This window comes from Notamacropus eugenii, chromosome 2 (genome assembly GCF_028372415.1).
Source record: "Notamacropus eugenii isolate mMacEug1 chromosome 2, mMacEug1.pri_v2, whole genome shotgun sequence".
Taxonomy (NCBI): domain Eukaryota; kingdom Metazoa; phylum Chordata; class Mammalia; order Diprotodontia; family Macropodidae; genus Notamacropus; species Notamacropus eugenii.
In genome coordinates this window covers 243,704,182-243,724,338 of record NC_092873.1, presented here as the reverse complement: position 1 = coordinate 243,724,338, position 20,157 = coordinate 243,704,182, and the positions used below count along the sequence as shown (strand labels likewise).

Genomic DNA, 20,157 nt, shown 5'->3' with positions numbered 1-20,157 from the left:
GTGCAGCTGCCACACCCCAGTAAACCATGTTGGCAGATGGGCTAAACCAGGTTGAGAGTAACCAACAGGCTTCAAACCCATTGGTGAGTTAGGGGGATGTCTACCCCAAAGCATGTGAAGACTTTCCCCAGCATAATGGGTGGATGAGAACAATTTGTTCCAATGGCCATGAACATGGCTGAAGCAGGTATGGTCAGACATCAAAGATGCCAAGGTTATCCACTACATCCCAGGCCATCAGCGGTTGTCCTAACTTTTGTCTTATCACTGGACCTCAATAACCCAGGAAGAGAAATTAAGGCTGGTAACTTCGTGCAACTCTGCCTCTCTTAAATTCAATTTACACAAGTCAAGATATCATCCCAACATATGATTGGTCCTCTTCAATAAGAAAGACAAGAATACCTCTGTCTCAGGTCCTGCGCTAATCAGCTTTTACAAATACTATCTCATTTGATTCTCACAACAGCTCCAGGAGGTAGGTGCTATTACAATTGAGGAAAATGAGCAAGCAGCGGTTAAGTGATACAGTTCATATGTATCTGAGGTCAGATTTGAATTCAGGTCTTGTTTCCAGGCCCAGGGTTCTATCCACTATGCCACCAGCTGCCTTGTTTTCTGTTGTTATTTGTACTGTGTATAAGCATTTTAAATGAAATGTATACATTAAGTAGTGATGAGAATCATTTACATGCAACATGAAAGTACAGGCCTTCTAAAGTAACTTAAATATGCCAACCTTAGTACAAAATCATAAAAAAAAAAAAAAGCAATGAGATGTGTTTTTATTACAATAGACTATCAAGGTCTATACCCAGGTAAACAAATGGTCCATATCTGAAACATCACCTGAGTCTTGCCAAAATACCACCAGTTACAGAAAGTTCTACATAAAGGTATTCATTCCCTTGCCAACCTTAACTTTGAAATGATAAATTATCATCTCACACAGGGGCCTGTGGAGCTGATCACAGATTCTAGCTGTGGACAATGGTGCCATGGCACACTATCTCTGTATCATGCATTCAAGTTACAAATGAGTTTATGTCTATAGACACACACTGCACCTAATTCAGGCTATCACTGGAAGTTGAGTCCAAAGACAGAAACTTGAGGGATGTTTTTCTTTTCCTTTAAGGTTACTTTCTTTCTGCTAAGAGTGACAATTTACCACTGTTTCTTAGTTACTACAAAAACATTTAAAGGAGTTTGTAAATGTTCTTTTTTTAAATCAGTTGTAAATACTTCTTGATAATTTTTTTAGTTTTTAAAATATATTTTTATCATTCTATATATCTAGGGGCATTGTAAAATGCATTTTTAGGACATCTCAATGCACAACATATTTTGATCACGAAGTTGATTTTGGTTACTGAGATTTATTTCACAGGAACAACTTGCCATGTATATATCAGACTTTATTTGTCAACTTTAAACTATCTTTCTGTGAAGAATGCAAAGGTACTACATACTTGCTCACTCTCGTTTTGGTCTATCCCAAGGAGGGGTCATATGATCACACAATTGGAAGGCACATTAAAGACCATTCATCTAGTCGAAGCCTTTCAGTTTTACAGGTGAGGAAAAAGAGGCTCAAGTAGGTAAAGTCCAAAGTCATGCAACAAGGTAAGGCAGGACTTGAACTCAGGTACCCTTACTCTGACTCTACTACACATCAAATCCCTTCTCTGAGTAAAGTGTTGTATAGATATTTCATGGAAAACTCTCAAAGGAAAAAGCAGGGACTAAAAATCATAGATAGTTCTTTTTAGCTTATGATAATAGCTACCACAAGGCTGGGCACAAGAAGGGACTGTAGGGTAACTATCATCCTTCCTTCTCCTTTGTATTACCCTCTCTCCTACTGTTTGTAGAACTACTTCTAGGGCTGGAGAAGTAATCAGGCTCACCTGTCCATTCCTGAACATTTAGCAGCAAATGTTGTCTAAAAAGATGGTTTACCTGTAAATGTTCATTGACTGCCACTAAAAGATGAAAAAAAGAACACAACTTGTGAATATTCCAGCAGTGTTTATTATAGACTATAAATTTACAGCTGACTAGAGCTCAGATGAACAGTGAAATAAAGTATGAGAAAGTGACCAAGACACCACTGGGTACTTCCAGATAATGAGAACGCTCCACTTGGCTTGTAGAGGTGCTAGTTCTCCACCTTCTTTTTTCACATCAACATGAGCACCAGTATCTTTGTGCAAATTTCATGCTAGGACTTTGGCAGCAATGCAATTAGAGACTGGATTGTTCTTCATACTCAAGAAAAAGTTCTGTTTGTGACATATTTTTTTTTAATCAATAGGACCCTGCTTTTCAAGTGTTGTTTAAATTTTATTATTACTAATTGGTCAGGATGCCCATTCCTGAGCTCATGAATACTTACTGTGTGCCAGGTCCAGGTTGACCTGGGGGTGTCCTAGTTAGTCTTTTTCATCAGTCAGTTTCCATAGTCAGTTCCATCAGTCTTATTTTGATGACCATGTCCCACCTCATGGTTCAAGGTCCATCTGAAGCAGGAAAATTTTTTCTACAGAATTGAGGCTAAGTGGTAGATCAAGTTGTTGTAACTTTTTGTAGACTGGTCTTTGAATCAGCTTGATCTCAAAACACAGTCAAGACCTGTAGCTCCAACTACTGGCACCCCCTGACGAGGGAAAAAACTGCAGTAGGCTAGTTCTCCTCATTAATCTAAGGATGATACACAAGGAGTACACTTGGGAAGTGGTAATTATCCCAAGATGTGTAATCTGTTCAGCTAATAAATATCCTGAAAATGACCTTGAAAAAAACTATTACTATCTTGTGGGGTATCAGGTCTATGTATATGTGAATGAAAGGGAGGTGAGAAACAGAATTTTTTGCAGGAATGAGAAGGAAAAAAAATCTGTTCAGCTTTTGGCATGCAAACTTATGAGGTTACAAGGAGCTTGACCTCAAAGAAAACTATTAACTCCTAACACACAAGTAAAAAAAGGGGTGGGGATTACAGTAAACCATACTTAGGAAAAGAGTCTTTCAAAATGGGGACTACACTTGAAATTTCAGTCTACAATAAGTTATAATAACAACTTGATTTATCATTTAACCTCAATTCCATAGACAGAATTTCCTACTTCAGTAGAACCTTTAGACCATGAGGTGGGGCATGGCCATCAAAATAAAACAACCGATTAATGAAAAAGATTTCCTAGGACACCCCTAGTTCAACCTGTTGATGAGTCTGGCACATAGTAAAGAGATGATCATTCCTTGATGTCGCAAATCAAAATCCATGTCTTCCATGAAACTTGCCTTGATCATTTAGATTTCAGTAATCTCACAGCTCCTTTGAGCCACCATAGTCCTTTGTTCCTTCCTTGTTGCCCTTTGGTGATTTACCTTGCATTAGGATATTTGTGAAACATGGACAGTCTACCTGCGCCATGCCAAAAAACTGAATCACTTCCGTTTGAACTGTCTTAGGAAAATTCTGAAGATCGCCTGGCAGGATAAGGTACCAGACACTGAGGTCTTTACTCAACTAAACTGCCAAGCATTCAAACTGTGCTTCAGAGAGCACAACTCCAATGAGCTGGCCATGATGTTTGAATACAAAATGTTCATTTGCCAAAAAGACTATTTTATGGAGAACTCACATGGAGCAGGTGGTCACATGGTGGTGAGAAGAAGCAATACAAGGACACTCAGGGTCTCTCTCAAAAACTTAGGATTTGATTGCGTGACATGGGAGACACTGGCACAGGACTGCTCAGCATGGCATGCCCACATCAGAAAGGGTGCTGTGCTCTATGAGCAAAGTAAACTAGGATGCACAAATTTGGAGTATCCACCCCAAATGTTCACAGGGACTATTTGTACCCAATCTGTGGTAGAGCATTCCAAGCTTGTCTGATCAGCCACAGTTGGACACGTTGAAACTTGAGTTTATCATGATGATGTCATTTTGATCCTCTTTGGGAAGGAAAGACAACAAATAAATTATTGATAAATTAGGATCATGGCATATTCCTAAAAAGGGAGGGATACCTTGTGTTCTAATCACACTTGGGTGAAGACAGATTCTTTTGTCTAGATAATGGAAAGGCTGGGAGTGGCTTGGCCTGGTTGGGAGTGGTTTGGTGTGGCTGGAAGTGGTCTGGCATAGCGATATTTCCTCTATCCAAAGGTGAAATGATGATCAAGATATATAAACTGTGTACCCTCACTCCAAAATGAGACCAGTTCTAGACTGGCTCCCATGTATGCATGTTGCCCACTTTAGAGAGGTAAACATGGACACAATCTAACCTTGTATGTCTTTCTTAGACTGACCTCTGGAGGTTGACATAGCTTATTTGAAAAAATACATAAAATACATAATCAGAAATAAATTATCAAAACAAAAACAATACAAATTGTACATTTTTCCAGGAAGAGAATATTCTGTTCATAATGATGAATGTTGGTAATTTTCTCAGAACTAATATTAATATTGGCTTTTTAGGCATTTAGAAACTCCTAGTTATTTAATGCACCTGCATTTTCATTACTAGAAAGACGCTAAAATGTAGTAGAAAAAAATTTACTGATACTTTTATATTTTAAAATAGGTATGACACTTTTTTGAAAAAAACAAAAATAATATGGAGCCTATAATGGGAATGATTATAGCAGTGGAATAATATAAGCCAAAATAGAAACCTTTGCTGAAAAATTCAGATAAAAGAAAAGAAGAAGGAGGAGGAGGAGAAGGAGAAAAAGAAGAAGAAGAGGAGGAGGAGGAGGAGGGAAAGGTAGTTTCTTTTTTCTGCTTAGCCTTTTAAAGGACTTGCAAAGAGGAAACACCAGAGAAAAAACTCTCTTCATGCCTGATTTCTTTTCTTAAATATTTAAACGAGGTTGTTATACCATTAGAAAGTCTAAAGCTTCCAAAAAAGCAACACCAGATAGTTAGTTTTCTGGCAGCAACCAAAAAAAGATGTCGCAACCAAAATGTTGACAGCTGCCAATATAATGGGAAAACTTTCCATTAAACAGAATTTTAGGTCAAAGCATCTTCATCCTATGATGATATGAACACAAACTTTTATTACTTATTATTCCCAGAAAACCACTAGATTCAATCTCTCCCCCAGAAAACTAATAGCAGCTAGAATCAACTAGTAGTTCAAATTCTCCATCTTTTCCTCATAGACAATGCTCTCTTCCATATTGTCTCTTTGCTCAAGAAGTTCTCTGATAAATTATATGTGGGCAGAATTTTAGTAGAATGCAAAGATCACTGAACTAAAATCTAAGATACCTTGCTAAAGTTTTTTAGTTCTGCCAATAACTGGGACATTAAGCAAGTCACCTCTCTTTTTTCCACTCAATTTTGTGGGAATATTCATACCCATCCAAAAGCTGCTATCATTATGCAATGAAAAAATGCATATGAAAAGCATTTTTAAATTGGCGTGCAATTTTATAAGTTCCCCACTAAACCAATAAGATGAATCTACATCTTATAACTATTCATTGGAAATCCATTCAATTCTGGATGCAGTTGAAAATCCTAATACATTCAAAAATAAACATCACATCTTAGTGTCTTGGCGTTCATGTTGTATCCCAAGAAGAGAAATCAATATATATGCTTCCAAATTAAAGATTAAGACAACTGCTCCATAACTTCTATAGTAGCAGGTCTTTCTGACCAAAAATTATGTTCCTGAAAGTGAAAATGAGCCATGCTATTCAGCTTTTCTAGCACCACAATAGGTAGGAGTGAACAAATCCATATTCAAGAAAGATTTATTAAGCCCTTACTGTGTGCTACACACTCACAATAAAAAGAAAAGCATAATTATGCCTGCTCTCAAAAAGTTTATAATCTAATGTGAAAAGGACAGGAGAGGAGGAAGGGACACATAGACAAATAATCCATGAGCTTAAAGGAAATGAGGTAAATACAAAAGAGGAGCCAAGACAAAGTCTATGAGCAATGTGAGGAGGAAGAGATCACTTTCAGATTGATCAGACACTGGACAGCTCCAAGAGGTCTATTTCCTTAATAGAGTTACAGGCAATATCACATGTCCTTCAAACACTCACTACTTAATCTAAGGCAAATATATTCAGAAAAACTTGAAATTTAGAGAAAGAAGGGAAATTGTTCAAAGAATATCTCAAAGACTCTTTGGCTAAATACGATTTCTCAGAAAGTAGTCTCAATAGATGACAACAAGACTTGTCAAAACAAATTTATCCAACAAAGAGTATGAATTTTTAAAAAAAAAAAAAGATTATCCAGGACATTGGATCAATGTAATATGTTTTATTATGCAATATACATGGACTTTGTTATGGAATACAATCACTTTCCTATTAAAATTGTCAATTAATTATAGATACACTCTGTGGCATTCATTCATCAATTGTCAAATCAGAAAATTTTCACTTAAAAAAGAAGTTTTATTAAAACATTTCCAATTTGACATTTTCAAAATTATAAACCAACTAATGTCTATACGAGGTTGTAGGGGATGAAATGTGTGTGTTGTGTGGGGTGGAATATGTCAGAGGAAACAAGTGTAATAGATATGATCATTTTATCTCACATTCCTTTTTTACTAGAAATTCTGAATGATTTCCTTATTTTAATCTATATGTAGACATTATATTATATAGATATGTTATGTCTATATAACATATATGCATATATATGTTACATAGACATTTTTGAGATGTAATAGAAATATTTTTAAATGGATATCTCTTGTACCTACTATTTGTCGATTTCAATCTCATATCAACTTGAACTTATAGTTACCTTAAATCTCTAAATAGAAAAGTAAAAAACTATACTTTATATTTTTAATGAAAATGACATTAACTGAGAACAAGCTAAATCTATTTTTAGAAAATAGCTAAGACAAATCAAAGCCAATTTATTTGACCAAATTTCAAAAGAAGGCAGAAAATTCAAACAGAGGATATTATAAAATAGATAATTCTTTCAATTAGCAAATATTTGCTAAGTATCTGATTATGCCCTGTGTTAAAGATTGGAACTAGGGGGAAATGGAGAGAATAAAGAACAATGTGTGTTCAAACAAAGAGTTATTGCATTCCATTCCAGTGCCTAGTTTGAACTGAATTGTTTTCTGGGCTTCTTTGGCATCCGTATCTCCACCAGATGCCATAGCTTGTGAAACAGCTAAAAATTCCTTGAGGGTAATGTGAAGAGGCATCCAGAGGCTGCAGCCAGGCACCTGGGAGAAGAGTCAGCTAGATCTCCTTCCCTTGACCCACACACACACATACATATATACACACCACTACCACCACCACCACCACCACCACCACTACCACACCACACCACATCACATACCAAGGAAGACCCTCAATCAAAACCGTGCATTTGAGAATTGAAAATACAAACAAAAAAGTAAAATAAGTCCTGGCTCTGAAAAGAGCTCACATACTAATTGAGGAAGAAACACAAACAGCAGGTTTCAACTACAAGTCAGATGGAAAAGTCCCATGATCCTTAGAGTACTATAGCAAAACCAACGGTAATGCATCTTTTTTAACGTCTTTTCTGCTGAATAATCATATCACTTTCAGATGTTGACCTATTTGACAGAGCTAAGGACTCTGATAGTTTTAAAAAAATTGTATTTTCTCCCTAGGTTTTCAGTAGCTATGACTGTAGCATCGACAGGAGTGGTTCAAGGCTGCATCTTCGCCAGAGTTTCTTCACAAGGATGATAGCTATGGGGGTGACGAGAGTGCTGTCACTTCCAAGGCTCATGGGCTTATTTGCCAGTTGATGAGAGTGGGTAGCAGCTAGTAAGCACTTGGTGTGGTGATATTGAAAAAAGTGGGTCCCTTCTCCATAATGACTGTTCCCATCAGTGGTGGCTGTGAGGTCCAGGCTGAAGAATGGTCAGTAGTACAGGGCAGGGAATGCTGCTATTGCATTCAGAGTCCTGGGTTGTTTCTATCTGGGTCAGAGGGGAGGGGTGGTAATTTGACTTGCCTGACACATGCCGCCTCCTTATTGTCCCTTGGGGTATCTTGATGCTTCACCATTACAATGAAGTTAGGAGAAACATCTTTGTATAGGCAGATAAATGCTATGTTAAAGAAATTTTCAACACACTTCTTTCAATGATGTTAAGAATCTGATTCCAAGGAAAAATACATATGCAATGAAAAAATGGGAAAGGATCCAAGAAAAAGATGAGAGTGGTTAGAACTAAATATGAATTTTGGTCTTAGACAAATGAAGGAGCAAGGGGAAAGGGGGGAAATCAGTTTCTGAACAAACTAACTTGATTGTTTGTAAAGGAAATAAAAAATGGAACTCAAAGACCTCAGCTATGAACTTGTACTAAGTCTTTCCCTTTGCTCAGTGCCTGGAGATTTTGAGTGCTTACTAAATGATTTGCATTCATTCGCTCCCAAGTAGAATCATTTACTTATCAGAGATTCAAGAGATTCAATCTGAAGACAAAGAAATATTTTCCTTTTTCTCACAGAACAGATTTGGGATCTGAGAATCTGCTCTCATTAAACCAGCATTTGTGAAAAAATTAGACAATTCAAACCTCAGTATGATGAAAGAGATCTGCCTCCATTGGCTGTATCTCCAAATGATGGTACAAGAAATAATGGTGGATTGTCTCCATAACTAAAATTTGAATCAAGGCCTGGAACTATTCAATCTCAGGCTTCAGTGTAAGATCTTCCAATCAAGCACTACTTCCCTCAAGTGAGACAGAGGTCAGTGTAAAAGTTTTAAGTGGTCCTGTGGGGACCTACTTTGTCCAGTAGACATGTCTTTAAGGCAGGCACAGGAAACAAAGTGATGCTGATGAGAATGGATGAGTCTTTCAAGACATTTGATGATTTCATAGTCAGGGACAGCAAGGCTGGTAATATTTAGGCCCAACATCCGTGACACCACCTCCCTGAAGTCTACCAGCTGAAATAACAAAAAGAATTAAAATTATGTGGTAAAAATATGTGATAAAAGAGATCCACTAAAAAGTCAAAGAGAATAATAAGCTCTGTTCAAGGATTGTGCAAAATGCACAAAATAAATTCACTAAACAAATTTATCCCTAAAAAATTGATGAAGATAAAATTTGTTCTCAGAACATCTCTATCCTTTTTACTTATTTTCTTTTTTTTTTTACAAACTCATCTTTAGTCCAATTTTTCCTCCCAACCATCACACCACAACCCCAAATGAAAAACAAACACAAAGATGTACAGTCAAGCAAAAGAAATCTCCAGATTGTCTGTGTCCAAAAATGTGTCTCATTTTGCACTGAGTCCATCACCTCTCTGGCAGGAAGAGGGTACCATGTTTCATCATGGGTTCTCTGATGCAGTGATCAGAGTTATTAAATCTTTTTAAGTTGTTTTATTCCTTTTTTCACTGACTTTTCCCTCCCCTCCTAATTGTCATATCTTTGACTTACCATTGACCATTCAGATTCCTCTCCTAATGGACATAATGAACTTCAGGTTTTTTCTTACCATTGCAACAAGGTCTTTGCAGGAAGGCATGGGGAGTGAGTGGGAGAAAGGACTCCTGGGGAACTGCCAGTGAGAAAACACCTTCTGTCAAAGTAGATTGGCAACTCTTCTGAAATTTTACTATCTTAGTTGCCTGAGACAGTGAGTGGTTAAATGGTAGGTCACATAGCCTGTATGGGTCAAAGGTGAAAGGTGAAGCCAAGTTTGCTAATGATTATGCCATGCTGACTCTCAGGGATTTGTTAGATAAAACTGAATAAAATTATGATTTCTAGTACCTAGAAAGATTCTAGAAAAGAAAATTAAAGGAAAAATATCTGAGTACTTGGAAAGAGAAATGGTCATGGAATTAGGGCTGGAAAGAACCTTAGTGATCATCTAGTACCATGCCCTCAATTTACAGGTGAAGAAGTTGGGTCGTGGAATGGCTAAGTGATTTTCCAAAGGTTACATAGGAAGTAAATAGTTTCAAATCCAGAGGTGATTGCTACAAAGTAGCATAGATTCATTAAGAGCAAGTCATGCTAAATTAACCTCATTTTCTTCTTTTTTTAAGAGGGTTACTAGGCTAATTAAAAAACTAGTGTCTGATTCTATTTAATATTTATTTATTCAATAAGCATTTATTAAGTGCCTATTGTTGTAGGCACTGAGAATACAAATATAAAATATGTCAATGACTAGCATAGATTGAGCATTTAATAAAAGCTTGATGACTTAACTTGATTCTGTGAGAGGAAAACATGCTCCAAGAAAATAAAATGTAAAATACACATAAAGTGATAGAGAGTAGTTTCCAGGAGTTGTTGCTTGTTCTTCGTTTATGAAGAGGACCAAAGATGTCACAGGGATATCATGACTCTTACATGAACTGGATTTCAGTGAGGCAGAGTTGCACAGAGTCATCAGCCTCACTCTCTCTTTTTCAGTCATTGAAGTCCAATGGCAAGAAGGAAGTCAGGATGACTGGAGATGACCCAGGATGCAGTGCATGTCTGATCAAACTCTAAGTGCTCCAAATCACCTGCTTTGACCACCTTCATGGCCACTGGAACAAATTGTTCTCTGACCATTCAGATGTTTGGAGTAGGCACTGTCCTAACTCATTGATGGGTTTGTGGCCCATTGATTACTCTCAACCTGGTTTAGCCTGTCAGCAGAGATGCTTTACCAGGGTGTGGCCACTGCACATGCTACAGTTTCTTAGAGTCATACGTAAGAATTGAGTGCCAAGTGGACACCAAAGATAGATAAGCAGCCCTGAAAATGACTCAGAAAGCCCTCATGCCAAAAGTGCTAGTTCTCCTTAAATACCCAAATACCCTAATTTTTCCAGGTTTCCAGGAGCAGGCCACTAGCGACCAAGAAAATCATAACAGGCTTCCAAGTCTTATTCATTCTTCTTCCACATCTCTTGTATCTGTCCCCTTCTCCCTATTAATACCACCCTCACTCAAGCCCTAATCACCACTCATCTGGACTTTTGGACTAGCCTCCTAATATGACTTCCTGCTTCAATTTTCTTCCATCTCCAATTCATCCTCCATTCAGTTGCCAAAGTAACATTTTTTTCTAAAGCAAGGGTAGAACCACAGACATTCTCTACAATAAACTCCAGGGACTCTCTATTATCTCTAAGATCAAGTACAAACTACTTCAGCCTACCTTTCCAGACTAATTACTATGCATTACTTTCTTTCACACACTCTACAATCCAGCCAAAGTCATATTCTCACTCTTCTCCATGAATGACTTTTCACATTCCATTTCAGAGCCTTTGTACCAGCCTCATGCCTGGAATGTATTCCTTCCTCCCATAGTCTTCATAAAATCCCTTGTTTCTGTCAAATCTAAGTTGGAGTCCCATCTTCAACACGAAACCATTTGTGATCTACCTACTTCCCTAACTTTTTCTAAAAAAATTACCTTCTGGGGTTTATACACACACTCACACTCACACATACACGCACACACACATATACATATAATACATATTTGTATATATGTCTATTTGTGTATATAGATAAATTCACACATACTATATATGTACATGTGTGTAAGTGTATACATGTATAGAAATATCATGTGTGTTATGAATATGTGTGTATTATGTATGTTTATTATGTGTATGGATATTGTTCAGTTGTTTCAGTCATGTGTGACTCTTGGAGTTTTCTTGGCAAAGATACTGGAGTGGTTTGCCATTTCTTTTTTCAGCTCATTTCACAAATGAGAAACTGAGGAGGAGTTAAGTGACTTATCCAGGGTCACCCAGGTAATAAGTATCTGAAGCCAGATTTGAACTCAGGAAGATGAGTCTTCCTGACTCCAGGCAAAGTACTGTATCCACTGTTCTACCTAGCTGCTCCTTGTATATTATGTATGTATATAATATGTATGTGCATGTCTATTATGTATCTGTGTACATGTAATTTGGCTATCTGGGCCACTCTCCTTCCTTATGGTGTAGCTTCCTTCCTAGCCTTTCCTCAGCTCCTTCCTTTCTCGTTTCTTTTTAAACTAGCCATGTGGCAAAGAGGTAATAGCTTATCCAGCTACAACTCCCACACTGTCATTAGTTCATTTTGATGCTCAAAGAAACCCTAAGGGATTCATTCTCTCTGCTCTTGGAAGCTGTTCAAATAAGTTGATAACTTTTCTCCTTCAAATATGAGACCTCCAGAAATCTTACTCTGGAACATATTGCAATCTTAAATCTCTTTTCCATCTGGATCTTTTCCAATTCACACTCTCCACCCTGTATCCAAAGCACTAGTACACACAACTTAACTGTTAATCAATATTTTAATAACATAAAGATTAAGGCAATCTATGAAGACTGGCCTATTGCTAGAAGTGACTCCATGTTTGATCACTGATTGACCAGCCTATGTATCAGAAAGTTTCTATGTACTCACAAAACTGGTTTAATCAGCTTTATTTAAACAAGGAATATTGGGCTCTCTTGGTTATAATCAGTTTAGCAAACTTCATCTAATCAGCATATGAAAGGTGAGCAAAGTTTCCTACTCACAATGCCCTTGTGATCAATAAGGGGAAAGAGGGTTGCAATTCCGGTCTCCTACTGATTGTTTCTAAGCTCCCACCCCCACCTTGGGTCCTTGAGAATTCGCCCAGCAACCATAAACACATCTAACAACAGAGACCCAGAGTCCTGCACTGTTGATTGGGGGTTCACATTTCACCATATGCCTATACCACAGCCCATGCTTGCTTGAGGGACTGAAGGGTGCAGGAACCAAAGGCCTGCATGTCTGTGAGTAATAAACTTCCTGACCTGTGATCCTTTGAATGCTTGTGTTCCTTCTGGGTACCTCACCCATGATATTCTCACACAAACTTATAAGAAAGAATGGCCAAAGACTTGTGACTTAGCAAGCCACTGAGAAAGAAAACAAGGTTCTCATTCCAAGAACCATGGGAAAAAAAAGGGGTATTAAAAAAAACTTTCCCCTTTGGATAAAAACAAGCATCCTCCAGAGCAGACACCTTTCTTTGCCCTAGATAGCTGAGCACCTCCATATCCTAGCTCTGTCCAAATACGACCACCAACTCTAGTTCCCCAACGTCCCCCCCTACAAAGAATGCAAATCAGTCCTCTGCTTGCACCTACCACATGCCTGTCAACAGCCTCTTGCCCTGCCTCTTTTCCAGTAGCACTGCCAAAGTCATGTTGGAGGACCTCCTTAGTTTACCCAAAAATTACTGTGAGCCAGGAGAAATATATCATGGCTGCTTGATGAGATGATAGAATCAACTAAAGGTAAGTTTTTGTTTTTTTTTTAAGGATGAGGTAATCTGGACATGATTGTGGACTAAATAACGAGAAACTGTATAAATTTAAAACTGGAAGAGGGGATGATTGAATGGGCAGATTCATAGGAGACAGGAATGGCTAAAGGATAACAGCAGAGAGATTGATATCACAAAAGAAACAGGCCAACTTATCTAGTTATTTAGATGGTATATTTATCACACTTGTGGATGAGATGGAACTGTTAGAGATAAATTGGATGACAGAATAAGAACCCCAAAAGGTAGCTACAACTTATAACAAAATGGCAGAACTAACAAGATAAAATTTAATTGGAAAAAATGGAAAGTTCTGCACTTAGATTTATAATTCTACTGTTAGAGTACAGAATGGGAAAAATACAGCTAGAAAATAGTTGTTAAAAAACTAAGGGTTTTGTGGACTGAAAGCTCCATATGAAACACTAGATAATGGAGCAGCCTATCCCAATCAATAAGATAAAGTCCTATGCCAATGCCTCATTTTGCCATTGAGATAACCCTGGGTTCCTAAAAGCTAAATGAATGGAACATAAGTTACAGCAAATTCTACTAAAGTGGAAAGGTTTTCAATACAGATGTTATAACAATTTGTATCTAATGTCTAAGGGTCAACTCAAGTAACTACAAAAAAGGCATATCCCCAACAGTTGGTGACCCATAGAATTCTATCTTAGGTTGCATCCATAGTACTATAGTATCTATAGTACAAGAGGTGATAGTTTTTCTGCATTCCATCTCTGGATGGTCCTCATCTAGAAGAGTGTTTGTTTCTGAGTACATTTTAAGAGATAGACAAAATGGGGCAAGACCACAGTGATACAACCAGGGTGACAAAAGGACTCAAAACTCCGAGATAAAATTGTTTAAAGGAACTGGGAATGATTTAGCTCTGAGGAGAGAAGATTTATGTAAAGCATGATAGCTCTCTGTTCAAATACCTTAAGGGCTATCATTTAGAAAAGAGAGATTAAACTTGTTGTTTTGGTCCCAGACAACATAGACAGTTGCATATTTGATGACATAACTAAATCTGACTAGGAATAAGAGAGGGAATTATCTAAAAAGATCAATGAGAATATGTATGTGATATAGCAATCTTAGAATATTTTTAAGATAAATACAGAATATGGAAATAGGCCAGGTAGCTAAATATGAATACAAGACACTGGCATGGTACCATAAGAATCATGTCAAGAAAAATAAGACAGAATAATTTGAGGCTATTGAAGAATGCTAAAAATAAGAAAATGGATTTTTATAACTGTATGAAGACCAAAAAGTGATAAGAATACTTACCAAAGTAGACAGAATGATTATAATGAAGAGTGGAAAGAAGTCTGAACAACTCATCTCCTATTTTACTTCTATTTTCTATACAAAAGAAAACAATTCTGAGACTGGAAGAATAGCAAAAACAATTAACAAGGCATTAAAAGTCAAGTTGGTCAAGGGATATGTAAAACAGTATCTAGGTGCCTTCAAATCATCAGGTCTAAATAAATATCTGAGGCGACTGAAGGAATAGATTAATGTGATTGCTCAAAGAGGTGCCACAAGATTGAAAATGTTGACCTTATTTTCAAAAAGGGAAAAGCAAAAGTCACTTTAAACCATAAGCAGATGAATTCAACTCAACTCAATTTTGATTCTTGAAAAACACATAGAAGGTATTATTGAAAAGACAATTACTTAGTATTTAGAAAGGGAAGCGGTGACAACTAGGAGCCAAGATGCTTTCATCAATACAATAACAGTTCATACCAGACTTAAATCATTTCTTTTTTTGACTGGATTACTATACTGATGAAACTGTCATAGGTATAGCATTCCTAGATTTCACCAAAACATTTGATAAAATTTCTCACAGTATCTCACAGATAAGATGAAAAACGATATGGACTACATGATCAAGAGTTCATGTAAGTGTATTTGAAACTGGTTGCCTGGATATGAGAAGAATGGTTAATGGATAGATTATCAAATGTTTTGGTGTGGATAGTTAAGTTAGTTTTTCAGATGAGTAAGGATCTCATTTAAGAGGCTTTGTAATCTTCCTGGGCTTGATTTAATAATCCTAATCTTACTTCACAGTAGTAGTTTCTGGAGAAGCTCAACAAGGTTGAGGAATTCCTCTTAAACTTGAATTCTCTTGGAACTTCTCCAGTCTTTGGCAAATAGATGTCTCCTCATCTTCCATCTTGCTTGACATTAATAATCAGAACAGAGCTATTTTCTGCTATTTGTTTCAAGAAATCCTGTTTAGTTTTGACATATGCTTGAGTTATACCTTGTTGGAGAAAAGTCTTTAAAGAAGTGTTTTGCTCTACCATACCAGGTCTTTTTTAATAGTCAAACAATAAACATAGTGGGAGCTTGTAATCTCTACATTTCAGCCACTCATATGATGGTAAGTTGTGTCCATTGTGTAATATCACTTATAAAATCCTGTCTCTTGCTTTCAAATATCACTCAGAATGTCCTCATTGTATGTATACATTTTTATAATAAAAATTTTATACATGAAGGAAAGCAAGTGCATGGATTAGCTACTATTGCTGTTCTCTTGATTGCCTTTTTGTTTGTTTGTTTAAAAAAAAAGTGAGATCTTTTTTCTTGCATTTTTTATATCTTTCCCTCATTCAAATACCTTGAAATTCACTTCATCAATGACCTCAAACTTGTCACACTTCCTCTGTATATACTTGGTTTTGTCGAGATGTTTTTCCCTTCTTTGTTTTCTATCATGCCAATTCTACCTCTCTAAGAACTACATCTGGGACTGTAATGTAAGAGCACAATGTGATGGTTCTACTGTTCTTGATGGTCAAAGTAACAATTAATGTGGGAAGTTAAGGCACCATAGTAACCCAAAAGGGGAGACATTTGAAAAGAAAGAACATTTACTCCATCTACTATCGAGGGCTTGGTCTTATACAAAACAAGGCAGAAGCAAACAAGCCAGAAGGATATGTGCCAATTATACCTAAGTTTCTGTGAAAAATTAGATCATAGATTTTAGAGCTGAAGAGATTATTTGAGCTAATCTATTCATTTCCAGGTGGAATAACTAGGGTCCAAAAAATCAAAGGGACTTAACATGAAATGTCACAGTAGCTAAAGATCCAAGAAGTGAACTCAGATATATTCATTCAAAGTGTAGGGTTATTTCCACTTTGCAACACAACCAGGATTTTCTGGGGTAATTTTTTATTTAACAGACTAAATATCCATTAGCTAAGAAAAACTCCTACCCACAATTCCATCCTTCCTATAACTTGCTCTCAAGTGCTGAGCTTGAAGTTTCAGAAATATAGATTCTTCTTTAGTACTTAATGTCAGGGAAGAAAAAAATCTTCCCTCAGATTCTTCTTTTCTGTTCTTAATGTGGACAGTGTTCTATTTCTGTTGTTTCCTTTCCTCTTGGACAAGCCATAAGCTCCCCCCAACCCTCCCCAAAAAGCCCTCCAGAATCAGATGGATTTACAAGTGAATTCTACCAAACATTTAAAGACTAGCAGTTCCCACACGGACACATGAGTAGGAGCAGAGCCAGCTAAGATGGGGAAAGAAAGCATTAGGCTCAGTGTCCAGTCTATGCCCTAGAAAGAGAGAGAGATGAAAGCCAAAAACAATGGGGGTCAGGCTGCCCGGTACATGTTTCTTTATGAGACTGACCTTCTGATGTAGCTGCCAGATAAACTCTACTACTTACAACTAACAAATGAATGACTCTTTTTTTTAAGGTGTACATATGTGCTTGGTTTTCCATCAATTTTCTGCGCCACTGTTTGAGTCAGTTTCCTTCAACAGATCCCTGTCAGAGATAAGTCCCCTCTCTTTATGCTGGGGTACTGGTTGACTTTTTAAAATCCTAAGCAATAGCAAGAATGATGCAAATGGTGGAGATCGTTGTAGACAATATTTAAGTTTGCCCAAAGGCTTTACTCAACTTTTATAGGGTTCACATTACCCTTCAGAAAGCACTTTGTGACTCTTAAAGTTTTAAATTTGAGTTATATTTCCTATATCTTAAGGTTGTCTCTCAAGCACTTGTAAATCTTTATGGAAAAATGCATTTTTAAATTAGTACTCCCAGAACCTCATGCCATGAAGACATGGTAAAACCTCTTGGCAAAGGAAAACTTTTAATGCAAAAAAGACAAAAAATTATGAGAAACATAGTCGACTAAAGAGCTAATTAATATGATGAAGCTTTTGCTTCCTAAGAGGCATTCTCTCCAAAAAAATGTATACATACCTGCTTTTCTCTTTTGGTTGTTTCTTCCAATGTGCTCTTCAGTGTCTTCATTTCATTGGTAACAACATCTAGCATGTTTCTAGCCCTCTCTTTATCCTCTTTTGCTTCATGTTCAGTTATATCCAGCTCTGACTTAACAGATATCAACTGTTTCTCCACTTTCTCCTTCATCTTCTCCAGTTTACCCCTGGATTTGTTTAGGTTTTCTATGGTTTTGGTCTGTTCCAGGGTTTTAATCTATGAAATCAGAGATTTTAGTCATTTAAGTCATTAAAATTGAATAAACAAACCAAAGCAGGACTTATCAGGACCCAGTTAGTAAAACGTTTTAAGAGACCAAAACATGCAGTAATAATGAGAAACAAGAATATAATTCCTAAACTTTTTATACATACTTTGTGAAGTATGCCTGCCACACAGCCTCATTCTAGTAGAGTTATTATCTCATTTAAAAAGCATGTTAGGTTACTATTGATTACAGAGTCAGTGAAATAAGACAGGAGACAATTTGGTTCAGAGATTGGGTAATAAAATGGAAATTATGCCAATACCTTCTTGTAAAATTTTAGATGTCAATGAAAATCACTATACTTCAACTTCCTCATCTGTAAACTTTCAAGATACCTATGGTACCAAACTCATTATGCAAAAATATGTATACTGTGTTGTTTTCTTTCCCAGTGGGTAGACTCTGCAAGGCATACTAGAAAATAATCTATACAGATAAACAAAATGGTACATGAGACTCATTGAACATCTCAGCCTTGAGGCTAAAGCCAAATTGAAATAACGAGGGAGAAGTGCCTCAGCAAGAACAATCAAAGTTTCCTTCGCTTGAACTTATTATAAAATGTCTCACGTTGTCTGTCAACGTCAATTCCTTTCTGGAAGAAGCAGGACCACATCAATAGCTCATTCACATTGGATGATGTGATAGTGTATTCTGCATTGTGCCTTTAGGAGTTTAATACGGTTTTCTAGATTACCTTCTCTTTCAAAATTAAACATTTGATCAGTTATTTTTCCTGGACCCATTGCTCCAGGACTCATAGGACCATAAAATGTGTGTTCGTCCTTCGTTGCCGAAGAAGACCATGCCATTAGAGAAATGATGATATGACTTGCACTTGACTTTGTTTTTGAGTGAGGGAGGGCTGTGCAGGTCACCAGCCTCACTTCTCCTCCAGAGCCATCTGAATCCAGTGACCAGATAACCATCAGGATGACTGGAGATGACCCAGGATGAGGCAGCTGGGGTTAAGTGACTTGCTCAAGGTCACACAGCTAGTGAGTGTCAAGTGTCTAAAGGCCTCTAAAGAATAAATGAGAATACAAAGACAAAACTGAAACAACTCCTACCCTTATGGAGCTTATAATCTACTGGAAAGATTATAATATGTATAAAAATAAATAGTTACAAAATATGTGCAAAGTAAATTCAATAATAGCTAATATTTACAAAAGTTTACTGGGTCTAGCTCTTTGCAATTATTACTGCATTTGATTTCCAGAACAACATCACAAGTAGATGTTATTATTATCCCCATTTTACAGATGAGGAGACTGAGGCAACAAACACAGGTTAAATGACTTGCCCAGGGTCACAAGGGAGGGAGAGGAGGGAAGGGGGGTAGAGAGGATAGGGAAGGAGCGTAAGGAGGGAGGGAGTATCTGAAGCCAGATTTGAACTCAGGGCTTCTTGATTATAAGCCCAGCACTCCACCCACTTTGCTGCCTTGGAAGATAGAACTAACAAATGGAGATATCAGACCTTGTAGAAATGGTGTCACCAAGGCTGAGCCTTGAAGAAAGCCAGGTACTTTAAGAGGCAGCGGTAAGGAGGAAGGGAATTCCAGAAATGCAGAACCACTTATGAAAAGATATAGGGATAGATTAAGAAATGACATGTTCAGGGGACAGCTAGAAGAACAGTCTGATTGGAACAGGATATGTGTGAAATGAAGCAGTATGAAATAAGACTGGAAAGCAATCAAGTTGTTCAGCATTTTAAATGCCAAGAATCGATGTTTTATCTTAAGAGGCAATAGAAGGCAATCTTGGAAGGATACTCAGATTTCTTCTCCAAGCCAATACACTAGGATTGCAACCTAAGACACTGATATCATTGTGAAATCCTGAGAGGCTGGATTCTTGAGAGTTCCTGATGCCTGAGGTATGGAACAAACATCACTAGTTCTAGAACACATTCATCATAGAACTAGGATGTAAACTATGTCAATGCACCCCCATAATTCTAAACCATTCCAAGAATAGCCTTGAAGAATTATCTCCTTAAAGGACTTCCTGGGAGATTGCAGATAAGAGAAGTCAAGGAAGCTACTTCTGCCCTCATAGATCTAAAAATCTTCTTATCCATGCTGAAGTATATATTTAATAATTTTTTTAAACCCACAAATATAATTTATTTGCTAGTCTTAACAGTCAACATAATGAGATTAAGACAGACTTCACATTTCTGGACCATGCCAAGAAGAAAATGACAAAAGACATCTCAAATTTATTACTTAAAACATTATGCACAAATGACATAAATTCTT

General features: G+C 37.1%; 1 protein-coding gene across 4 annotated transcripts in view; it reads right to left on the bottom strand.

Annotated features, from left to right (window-relative positions):
* Positions 1 to 6,295: 6,295 nt before the first annotated feature.
* CCDC170 (coiled-coil domain containing 170) overlaps positions 6,296 to 20,157 on the bottom strand; it is a 106,782-nt gene continuing 92,920 nt past the window's right edge. For 3 of the 4 annotated variants that reach the window (XM_072643713.1, XM_072643715.1, XM_072643712.1), the window contains exons 10-11: positions 17,600 to 17,836; positions 6,296 to 8,965 (exon numbers count right to left, since the gene is read on the bottom strand). In XM_072643713.1, the coding sequence (XP_072499814.1) occupies positions 8,765 to 8,965; positions 17,600 to 17,836 (438 nt within the window). In that variant the 3' untranslated portion in view covers positions 6,296 to 8,764. Of the gene's footprint in view, positions 8,966 to 14,637; positions 14,713 to 17,599; positions 17,837 to 20,157 lie in introns of all 4 variants that reach the window. The other variant, XR_011974658.1, reaches the window with a different exon arrangement.